General features: G+C 42.3%; 1 protein-coding gene across 2 annotated transcripts in view; it reads left to right on the top strand.

The window, feature by feature from the left end:
* The first annotated feature begins 4,839 nt into the window (after window positions 1–4,839).
* The window catches only part of LOC117347807 (zinc finger protein 2 homolog), a 38,270-nt gene continuing 31,137 nt past the window's right edge, over window positions 4,840–11,972 (top strand). For both annotated transcript variants that reach the window (XM_033919202.1, XM_033919201.1), the window contains exon 1: window positions 4,840–5,094. In XM_033919202.1, the coding sequence (XP_033775093.1) occupies window positions 5,071–5,094 (24 nt within the window). In that variant the 5' untranslated portion in view covers window positions 4,840–5,070. The remainder of the gene's footprint in view (window positions 5,095–11,972) is intronic.

Here is an 11,972-nt window from a genome sequence, read left to right as displayed (position 1 = left end):
CCCCATCCCGACTGATAAAAAAGCAAGAAATCCAGATGTAGTGGTAAAAGAGAAAATACTAAAATGATATTGATTATAGAAGTGTTGGTGAATCGCATGGGAAAAGGGAAGATGTCAAGTAGCAAGAGAAGGAGTCTGAGACCAAGAAAATATGGCAGAAAGATACAGAAATATTTCCCATCATGTTCGGTGCCACAGGCCAGATCAAAAAGAAATTCCAAGCACAACTGGATAGGTTGCCTATACATATGCTACATCTTATTAACGTCAGAAACCAACCCTCTTTAGCAAAAATGCAAGTACTATGGCAAGCGTTAGCAGTAAAATTGAAAGACTGAGATCATACTCCATATACTCTGGCTTAGGAATGAGGTTCATTCATGATATGTGCAAAACTAACTTATTTAGAGAAACTGCCCTGAGAAGAATCATATAAATGTTTTGAATGTGGTATCAATCAAAAAAGTAATTTTAGAATTCATGAAAGAATCCACACTGAAGAGAAAAGGAAACAACATTTTCAGCAGGAAAACTGGTGAATTGCTGTGTGTCTGAAGGGGAAGGATTACTTTCTCTTCCCAATTCTTGCTGAGTAGCCTCACCTGATTACCTTATTGGACACTTGAGAGGTTTAAATTAGCCTTCCCTTAACCACAGGATGAGCAATTGATAATTGCAGTCAATAACAATAGATCACAAATGAGATGGTCCAGAGCAAGCATAGAAAAATATGACACAATAATCAATAGATTCTGCAAGAAAGAGTTTGGAATAATAATTACTTATCACTAGCTGGCTACAGAGGACTGATTGTAGAAAATTACTATACAGAAAGGCACATCTCATCTATTGTAAACTTTGTAAAGATTTCAACATTGCTGGAGATTGAAAAGGTTTATGATCACCTGGATGTAAGGAAACCAGACATAGGAGGGAAAAAGAAACATTAGAATGACATTGATCCTAAAAGTGTCAATCTCAAGAAATTACTCTATGAATCATGTGTAAAGAGAGATGATCCTCAAGTACCCCCCAAAAAAAAATGGTCTGAGACCAAGATATGACAGAAAGAAACAAAAGTTTATTTCTCATCATTTTGGGCATCGCAGATTTTATTAAATGAAATTTAAGCATACCTGTTTAATAAAGTGATCAAATAAACAAAAACTAAGCTTTTTGTGGTTACAACATGGCAGTGTATAGAGTTGATATAAGACACGTACACATATTAGGCTGCATGAAAAAAATTATCCCCCCCCATACACTTTTATGAAACCATGTTGGAGCTTTTATCATCGCGGCCAACGATAGAAACTATTTGTAACTACACTTGTGTTTTACACTATGTGCAGCTGTTTTCTGTTTTATGACTCGGCCCTTTGAATGTTCAGCCTCGTCATTGTCATTGTCACCACAACAACAATACACCTAAAGCGTCACGATCATCCAATATCAAAAACCATAAAAATACTAGGAGTCACCTTAGACACCCACTTGACCTTGATCGAACACACGAACTTGGTGACAAAAGAGTGCTTCTCCACACTTTGGAAATTAAAAACCATCAAAAAATATTTCGACCCCTTATCCTTCAGATTACTGGTACAGTCATTGATACTATCCACCCTAGACTACTGCAATATCATTTACGTGGGTATACCTAAAAAAAACGTGAGAAAATTAAGAATAGTGCAAAACACGGCTGTCCGCTTAATATTCGGACTAAAGAAAAGTGATCACATTAGTACCTACTACAAACTGCTACACTGGTTGCCAATTGAGGCACAAATTTTATTCAAATTCTCTTGTTTTTGTTATAAACTGGTGTGGGGAATGGCCCTCAATTACCTCTCACCTCATTTCGAACTATACACTCCCACAAGGACAACCAGAAATTGCAATCTCTTTGCCTACCTGAAGATCACAGATTGCAAATACAGAACCTTTCTGGACAGAACTTTTAAGTTTCAAGGTAGCAGACAGCAAACCTGGCTAGGCCACTTCATTGATAGAGCCAGGTTGACTTACGGCGCCTTTCAGAAAGAAATTAAGACTGCTCTGTTCAATAGATTTATTTCCTAGTCAAAATACTCCCTCCTTCTAAAGCTATTACTCTTCATGTAAATACTATGCTCCCTCACTAATTGTATTCTGTACTCTCTGTCTGCTCAGTGTCTTCCTCACCATTTGTATTCTGTAATTCGCTGGCCATCCAGCCCCTTCACTGTAACATGTTAATACTATATTGTAGTTCACTGATTGTTAAGATTGTAATTCATTGATCTTTAAGATTGTAATTCGCTGATTGTACAGCTCTCTTCACTGTGAACCGCCTAGAAGTCGTAAGATTATGGCGGTATAGAAAAATAAAGTTATTATTATTATTAATTCTTTCTAGACCTAGAATGAATAAGTGACGTATTTTATGTGATATGATATGGGAGGGACATTGAGTTGCCTCTTTCTGCGATCTTTTGTAGTTTATGTAAGCTAACCTTCTCAGCTACTACTTTTAAGAATCAAAGTGGCCTTGTTTTCCTCTTACTTTTACTTACTTGCCTCACAAAAAGGTTTGTCACCCTTATAATCGCTTCTTTCAGTTTTGCCCACCGCATTTCCACTCCTTCCAGACGTTCCCATCCAGACAATAATTCCTTGATGTAAACCCCCATCTGAACAAAGTTAGTTTTTTAAGTCTAGAACCTTTGCTTTAGAATGAGCCCTCTCTATACCCATCACTGGATGCCAGATGATCACCCACTGTAACATCAGAAACACTTTCCCTGTTTGTAAGTACTAAGTCCAGTATGATCCCATCCCGTGTGGGTTCCATTACCAACTGCTAGAACAGTTCTCCTTGTAGAGAATACAGGATCTCCCTACTTCTAGAAGACCCCACAATAGGGATACCACAATCAACATCTGGCATGTTAAAATCACCTATTAGCAAGACTTCCCCCTATTTAGATATATTCTGAATGTCTACTATTAAATCTCAATCTACTTATTCTGTCTGCCTTTTGCTCACGTGAAATCAGTGTGATTTGACATGTCTGTAGCAGTTCCGGCAGCTGGTCTCATACAGGAAGAACAGATTAGGAAACTGCTTTGGTCCTCTTGCATCTATGACCTTGCAGTTCTTATGACCAAAACTGCAGTAGAAGTTTCTTCTGTGGGCCGGTGAGGTAAAAGCTGCAATGCTTATAGGAATTGTGATGCAACTGCGCATGCTCAGAGGCCCTCCAGATTACGGTTGCCAGGTTTCCTCTTTAAAAAAAGAGGACACCTGGCCCCACCCCAGCTCTACCCCATTCCACCCCAGCCAAACCTCCTGTCTCCTTCCCCGAGGTCTGGAGGGCCTCTGCGCATGCACAGACATTGATGCTATTACATCCCATGCATGCGTGTGTGCGTATGTCATTGCATCGATGTCCACGCATGCACAGAGGTCCTCCAGATGTGGCCCCAAGCTTGGAGCCTTCCAAAACCTGAACAAACTGCAAGGTTTTGAAAATCTGTCCGGATACCCAGGCAATCCTCTAAAAGTTTTCTTGGACATCTCATAACCCTAGTACAGAAGATGGGAAGGGGGACTAAGGAAAGAGGTGAAAGGTCAGATCAGGGGTGAGACTAGTGGGAAAAGGGCAAGAGATGGGGCTGGGGTGGGTCATGAGTCCTCTTTTTTACTTAATCCTACCACTAGGCTACTCCTCTACTCCATCTAGATCAGTGGTCTCAAACTCAAACCCTTTGCGGGGCCACATTTTGGATTTGTAGGTACTTGGAGGGCCGCAGAAAAAATAGTTAATGTCTTATTAAAGAAATGACAATTTTGCATGAGGTAAAACTCTTTATAGTTTATAAAACTTTCCTTTAACAGTTAAAAGGAAAGATATATAAACTATAAAGGGTTTTACCTCATGCAAAATTGTCATTTCTTTAATAAGACATTAACTATTTTTGCAAATAACACCTGGAGAGCCAACATGCGGCCCGTGGGCTGCGTGTTTGAGACCACTGATCTAGATTCTCCCTCCACCCATTATTTGAAGTGATTCACAAAATTAAAAGCACACACAGCAGAAGACAAAACACAAGTAGCTCAAACATGGAATAAGTCATTCAGTCTTCTCTTCCAAGTTCACTGTGTGTTGTAGTGGGCAGAATATCTCTTGGTCTCCTTTCCTTTACAGCAGCCAATGTTGGGAGCACAGTTATCAGCCAGATTCAAGTCACCAGAACTGCAATACTATAAATGCAAGAGAACTAAGGTCCAGATTCACTAAAGATAGTGATTCAATTGCTTTTTTGGGGGGAGAGGGCTTTTTAAAAAATCTAATCGGCCTAATATTTTGCGTGTATAATACACGCAAAATATCAGTGCCATTAAAAAAAAAAAAATTTAAACCAGGCAGACCTGTCGGTAACAGTTATTGACAGGTCTGCAGCAGTCTGGTTTGACAATATTAAAACTGATGTAAAATAGCCAAGCAATTGTTAGTAAATCAATCGCTTGGCTATTTTGCATGGGATTTTACTAATTTGCATGGGTGGATCGGATTGGAGACGAGATTGATTGGGCAGCAGTTTAGTGAATCGGGTCCGGGAACAATCACAAAACCAGTAAAACTGGTTTTGCAGTCATAGGATTGGAAGGTTTAGTGAATCTAGTCCTATATCAGTTCCTCTGCTTATTTTTTTCTGTGTGAGACCTACAGCTCTTTCTCTAGAGAACCACCTTAAGGAGGCGGGATATCCCCAGATGACCTCAGCAGGAGTGGGCGGAGTGAATAGCTCTGCGCATGCTTTGCTACTTTAGCTTCCTCTACTATCTGGGGCTACAAAGAACAAGAAAGATTCAGAACAGGAAGTAGAAAAATTTTTGTCCTGCAACTGGAAACCCCTTAGAAACCCAGTCTCCTTTCTGCAGAGGAAGGAAGAGGGAGTTTATCAGAGACCTTCACGATCAGCCCAGCCTCCTTCTGTCTTACTCATTTTTCCAGGAACAGGGAAATCTCCAGTCTGAATCCATTCCAGCAGCAACAGAATTCAGGGGGAAACAGGAGGGAAATGTCTGCCCTGAGCTCTGATCAAGTAAGAAATTCTCTCTCTTTTTGTACACAGGCTGCCAACACTAGAAGGAAAAGATACTTTTAGATTGCACCCTTACAATGAAAAATCAGGTTGACTCGTTGGTTCGAAAAGGTTTCTATACTTTATGGGAACTAAGAACTATTAGAGCATATTTAATATTAACTCCTTTCGATTGCTGGTTCAATCACTTGTCCTTAGCCAGTTGGACTATTGTAACATTGTTCATCTTGCTGGTACTCAGAAAAACCTTCATAGACTACGCATGATTCAGAATGCAGCAGTCAGATTGATTTTCAATTTAAAGAAGTATGATCATGTCACTGATTTTTATTGTTGACTGCACTGGCTTCCAGTTGAGGCACAAGTTAAATTTAAGCTCGGCTTAAATTTGTATTTGTATTTGTTTTAAGGCACTAACAGGCTCAATTCCTGAGTATCTTATGGAATCTTTTATTATTACAAACTCTAAACATCCTAAAAAATCTCATTCATTGTTTTCATTCCCCTCTGTAAAGGGATGTAAATACAAGAAATTTCAGGAACATAAGAACATAAAAATTGCCGCTGCTAGGTCAGACCAGTGGTCCATCGTGCCCAGCAGTCCGCTCACGCGGCGGCCCTCTGGTCAAAGACCAGCACCCTAACCGAGACTAGCCCTAACAGCGCACGTTCTTGTTCAGCAGAAACTTGTCTAACTTTGTCTTGAATCCTTGGAGGGTGTTTTCCCCTATGACAGACTCCGGAAGAGCGTTCCAGTTTTCTACCTCTCTCTGGGTGAAGAAGAACTTCCTTATGTTTGTACGGAATCTATCCCCTTTCAATTTTAGAGAGTTCCCTCTCGTTCTCCCTACCTTGGAGAGGGTGAACAACCTGTTCTTATCTACTGAGTCTATTTCCTTTAGTACCTTGAATGTTTCGATCATATCCCCTCCCAATCTCCTCAGTTCGAGGGAGAAAAGGCCCAGTTTCTCTAATCTTTCACTGTATGGCAGGGGTGCCCACACTTTTTGGGCTTGCGAGCTACTTTTAAAATGACCAAGTCAAAATGATCTACCAACAATAACATTTTTAAAAAACACAAAGCACATTGTACGCATAGAAAATGTTAATTATCATTCCTATTCCAGGGTTTTTCAAAGAGGTCAAAGCAGATGACTCTATGTACTGTCACCTCAGTAACAACCATACAAAAATAGACAAATATACCCCCCTTCCTTTTTACTAAACTATGATAGCAGTTTTTAGCGCAGGGAGCTGCGCTGAATGCCCAGCGCTGCTTTCGACGCTCATAGGCTCCCTGCGCTAAAAACCTCTATTGCAGTTTAGTAAAAGGGGACCTTAGTGTAAAATATAGACAGCAGATATAAAATTCAGATACATTTTGATCACTAAATTTAAAATAAAATAATTTTTCCTACCTTGTCTGGTGATTTCATGAGTCTCTGGTTGCACTTTCTTCTTCTGACTGTGCATCCAATCCTTCATCCCTTCTTTCAGCCTGTATGCTTCCTCTCCTCCAGACCTCATTCCCTCCCCCAACTTTTCCTTCCTCTCTCCCTGCCCTTCCTTTCTCTCTGCCTCCCTTTCTTTTTTTTCTGTTTCTCTTCTTTCCTTCTATCTCCCTGTCTGCCCTTTTTCTTTCTTTCTCCCTGCCCTCCCCCAAGCCACTGCCATCGGGGACCAGGACCCAAACTGCCATCGGGGACCAAGACCCAAACCGCCACCAATAACAGGCCCGAAAGCCAACGCCGACGCCCCAAGCTCTCCCTGCTTCGGCCAACCAGCATCACGATTGACTATTGGGGGAAATGCTGCCGGGTCCTGCCTAAGCGGAAACAGAAAGTAGTCAGGACCCGACAGCAAGAAGAGGAAATGCTTCACTAACCTGTCTCCCGCCTTAGCCCGTAGCGAACGCTTGCTTCAGGGCTCTCAACATGTGCGTGCTGGCTTCCCTTCTCCCCCCCCCCTCCCCGGACATAACTTCTGGTTTCAGAGGGAAGAGAAGAGAAGCCGGCACACACACGTTAGAGCCCGGAGCATAAGTTCGCTACGGGCTGTAATCTCTAAGCCGGGTTTTTTTTTTAATGTTCAGCAGCAGTGGCAGCAGCAGATGACAGCTAGGGAGAACATAGAGGAAGGCTGATCGGCCCGGTAGATCAGGACGGCAACACGAGTCTAGCGATCGACTCACGTTGCCTTCCTGAGCTACCAATCGATCGCGATCGACGTATTGGGCACCCCTGCTGTAGGGCAACTCCTCCAGCCCCTTAACCATCTTAGTCGCTCTTCTCTGGACCCTTTTGAGTAGTACCGTGTCCTTCTTCATGTACGGTGACCAGTGCTGGACGCAGTACTCCAGGTGAGGGCGCACCATAGCCCAGTACAGCGGTATGATAACCTTCTCTGATCTGTTCGTGATCCCCTTCTTTATTATTCCTAGCATTCTGTTTGCCCTTTTCACCACCGCCGCACATTACGTGGATGGCTTCATCAACTTGTCGATCGGAATTCCCAAGTCTCTTTCCTGGGAGGTCTCTCCAAGTACCGCCCCGGACATCCTGTATTCGTGCATGAGATTTTTGTTACCTACATGCATCACTTTACACTTATCTACGTTGAACCTCATCTGCCATGTTGATACCCATTCCTCGAGCCCGATTATGTCACATTGCAGATCTTCGCAATCCTCCTGTCTTCACTACTCTGAATAACTTCATATCGTCTGCAAATTTAATCACCTCACTCGTCGTACCAATGTCCAGATCATTTATAAAGATGTTGAAGAACACGGGTCCAAGCACCAAGCCCTGCGGCACCCCACTGGTGATGCTCTTCCAGTCTGAGTATTGTCCATTTACCACCACTCTCTGTTTCCTGTGCTCCAGCCAGTTTTTAATCCACGTATTTCACCCTCAATTCCATGGCTCGCAGTTTTCTGAAGTAGTTGTTCATGTGGAACCTTGCAAACGCCTTCTGAAAATCCAGATATACAATGTCGACTGGGTTGCCCTATCTTTTCAGGCAGCCTCATCGACTAGGGATTTAACTCATATATTCACATTCCCAATTTCGTATCACAATTTCGACGTACCTTAAAAACGTATCTTAAGGAATCCTTCGGAAGTTAGAAATTGGATGTTTATTCATTTGTATTACTAATCTTTGTGAACTGCATAGAACTTAATGGTATTTGCAGTATACAAGTGAGTTTTATGTTATGTTATGTTACCCTGTTCAGCTCTTCCAGCCTTTCCTTCTCTTTCCTTGTTTATCTGATTTGGAGTGGAGCAGGAATTTATAGAACTAGTAATGTGTGATATTCTTGGCTGCATTACACATGTAAAACGACTGCAGGATTTCCTCACCTGCATATAGGACATTGCACCACATCTAGCAGGTTAAAGGGGCAGATGTTCAAAAACATACCTTTTGAGTAAGGCTGGTTGTAGCCAGTCTGGCTTGTAAGTTAGTTCGGCCTCTAATGCACAAAAGGGTTTTTGGTGGCAATAGAATTCTATGCACAAACAGGAGATCATTAGTATGAAAATGGACACTGTAATTTAAAGTAAGGAACATCTACCTTTTACATGAAAACTCTTACCGCAGGTCTGGCCATGAGAAGAGGCACGGGAGCCAGCTGATTGCCTACAGCAGTGTTTCTCAACTACTTCAATCTAAGTACCCCCTAATTCTAACAAATATAAACTGAGTACCCAACCACAGACCTCCCTTGGCCCACCCAAGTTCTGTCCCAGATCCCACCCCCTCTACTAATTGTAATGCAATTTTTTCCCTTCATTTTTCATATACACACAATATACACAGTAGATATAAATTCTCAAAACTGATACATTTCAATCACTATATTGAAAATAAAATCATTTTACCTACTGGCGATCCTCTGCAGGCTGCTGTAATTAGCTTTAAAGGTGAGACCGGGAGGCCAGGGGGGAAGTCAGAGGATGCTAGAGAGAAGGGGAAAACATGCAGGCCTTCGGCGAATTGTGCAGTGCTGGCGCTGTACCGTGTAGGGAAGTCAGCTGGCATGCACCTTTCTTTCTCCTCAGTGTGCTGCGGCACACTTGGAATCTCACACTTGGCACACAGTTGAATACACTGGTCTAGAGCAGTATTTCTCAACACATAGTAAGGGTATGTGAGCTGCTTGTTGGGGGTACATGGGTCTCCCGCCCCCTTCCTCTTTAATGGCTGCCGCCACCGAAGATCCCATGCCCTCCTTCTTGCCCGCCCCTCCTTCACCTAAGCCGACCCAGAAAGCTTCCTTCCAATGTTAGAGCTGATGGCAGAGGAAAGTCTTCCGGGTCAATGGGGTATCCCAGTTACCTTCTACCAGGTGGGCTGTTCCTTCCTGCCTTCAGTGGCACTTGTTACAGGGACACATCAGCGGCTCTTCTACGCTGCATGTGGCTGACCCGGAAACCTTCTCTCCGATGTCAGAGCCTGTGAGCCACTGCCTGCGCGTCCCTGCAACACATGCCACTGAAAGCAGAAGGAGCAGCCCAGCAGGATGGCCCTGAAGGAAGCAAGTGTTACCCTGGAGTGAGCAAGTAAGAGAGAGGGGAGATGATCTGGGAGAAAGTATGGGGGGTGAGCGCTTTGGGACATGGGAGGGGCACGATTTTAGGACAAAGGCAGGGAAGGGGGCATGAACGCAGGACACAGAAACTTGCAAAAGAGGTAAAAACTCAGCAATTTTTTTAGTTACATCAGAAGCAGAAAACCTGTGAGGGAATCTGTGGGACCTTTGGATGATCAAGGAGCGAAAGGGGCGCTCAGGGAGGATAAGGCCATAGCGGAAAGACTGAATTAATTCTTTGCTTCAGTCTTTACGGAGGAAGATATAAGAGATCTACCTAAACTGGAAATGGTTTTCAAGGGTGATGATGCGGAGGAACTGAAAGAAATCTCGGTGAATCTGGAAGATGTACTGAGCCAAATCAAAAAAGTGACAGATCGCCAGGACTGGATGGTATACATCCCAGGGTACTAAAAGAACTCAAACATTAAATTGCTGACCTGCTGTTAGTGATCTAAATCAGTGGTTCCCAACCCTGTCCTGGAGGACCACCAGGCCAATCGGGTTTTCAGGCTAGCCCTAATGAATATGCATGAAGCAGATTTGCATGCCTGTCACTTCCATTATATGCAAATTTCTCTCATGCATATTCATTAGGGCTAGCCTGAAAACCCGATTGGCCTGGTGGTCCTCTAGGACAGGGTTGGGAACTACTGATCTAAATCGTCTGTAGTACCTGAAGATTGGTGGGTGGCCAATGTTACGCTGATTTTTTAAAAGGGCTCCAGGGGAGATCCGGGAAATTACAGACCAGTAAGCCTCACTTCTCTGCTGGGCAAAATGGTAGAAACGATTATAAAAAATAAAATTGTGGAACACGTAGACAAACATGATTTAATGAGACAGAGTCAGCATGGGTTCAGCTGAGGGAGATCTTGCCTAGCCAATTTGCTTGACTTCTTTGAAGGTGTGAATAAACATGTGGATAAAGGTGAGCCAGTTGATGTAATGTATCTAGATTTTCAGAAAGCTTTTGATAAAGTTCTTCATGAGAGGCTCCTGAGAAAATTAAAGTGTCATGGGATAGGTGGCAAAGTTCAGTTGTGGATTAGGAATTGGTTATCGGATAGAAAACAGAGGGTAAGGTTAAATGGTCATTTTTCTCAATGGAGGAGAGTAAACACTGGAGTGCCGCAGGGGTCTGTAATGAGACCGGCGCTATTTAACTTATTTATAAATGATTTAGAAATTGGAATGACGAGTGAGGTGATTAAATTTGCAGATGACACTAAACTGTTCAAATTGTTGAAACGCATACAGATTGTGAAAAATTGCAGGCGGACCTTAGGAAATTGGCGTCCAAATGGCAGATGAAATTTAATGTGGACAAATGCAAAGTGATGCACATTGGGAAGAATAACATGAATCACAGTTACCAGATGCTAGGGTCCAACTTGGGGTTAGCGCCCAAGAAAAGGATCTGGGTATCATTGTAGACAATACGATGAAACCTTCCGCCCAATGTGTGGCAGCGGCCAAGAAAGCAAACAGGATGCTGGGAATTATTAAAAAAGGGATGGTTAACAAAACTAAGAATGTCATAATACCCTTGTATTGCTCTATGGTGCGACCTCATCTGGAGTATTGCATTCAATTCTGGTCTCCTTATCTCAAGAAAGATATAGTGGCACTAGAAAAGGTTCAAAGAAGAGCGACCAAGATGGTAAAGGGGATGAAACTCCTCTTGTATGAGTAAAGACTAAAATGGTTAGGGCTCTTCAGCTTGGAAAAGAGACAGCTGAGTGAAGATATGATTGAAGTCTACATCTTGAGTGGAGTAGAACGAAGACATTACTATCTTGACCATCACAGATCCATTATTCTTTTCTCTTTAGACCTGTCCGCCGCGTTCGATACTATTGATCACGAATTACTCCTTAATAGACTGAAATCCATCGGAATCTGTGATCAAATATTTGACTGGTTTAAATCATTCTTATCCAATCGCTCTTCGACAGTTACTTTCCATAACTCTAACTCTAAACCATACTCTCTTAATTATGGAATCCCACAAGGGTCCATCTTATCACCATTATTATTCAATATTTTCTTATCTCCACTGCTAACACTATGCCAATCAATAGGATTTACCACTTTTAGTTATGCCGATGACATACAAATTATACACCCTATAGATCCTGAAAACAAAGAAGAAATACAACAAATTAATTTAAAACTTGAAAAAATCCAACAATGGCTCACTACAAATATGTTGGCCCTCAATATCCAAAAAACTAAAGCTATGATATTCACATGGAAACAAGGAATTAATTTGCAAATG

The sequence above is a fragment of the Geotrypetes seraphini genome, chromosome 13 (genome assembly GCF_902459505.1).
Source record: "Geotrypetes seraphini chromosome 13, aGeoSer1.1, whole genome shotgun sequence".
NCBI classification, from domain to species: Eukaryota; Metazoa; Chordata; class Amphibia; order Gymnophiona; family Dermophiidae; genus Geotrypetes; species Geotrypetes seraphini.
Note: the sequence above shows the minus strand (reverse complement) of the source record. Positions and strands in the feature narration are given on the sequence as shown.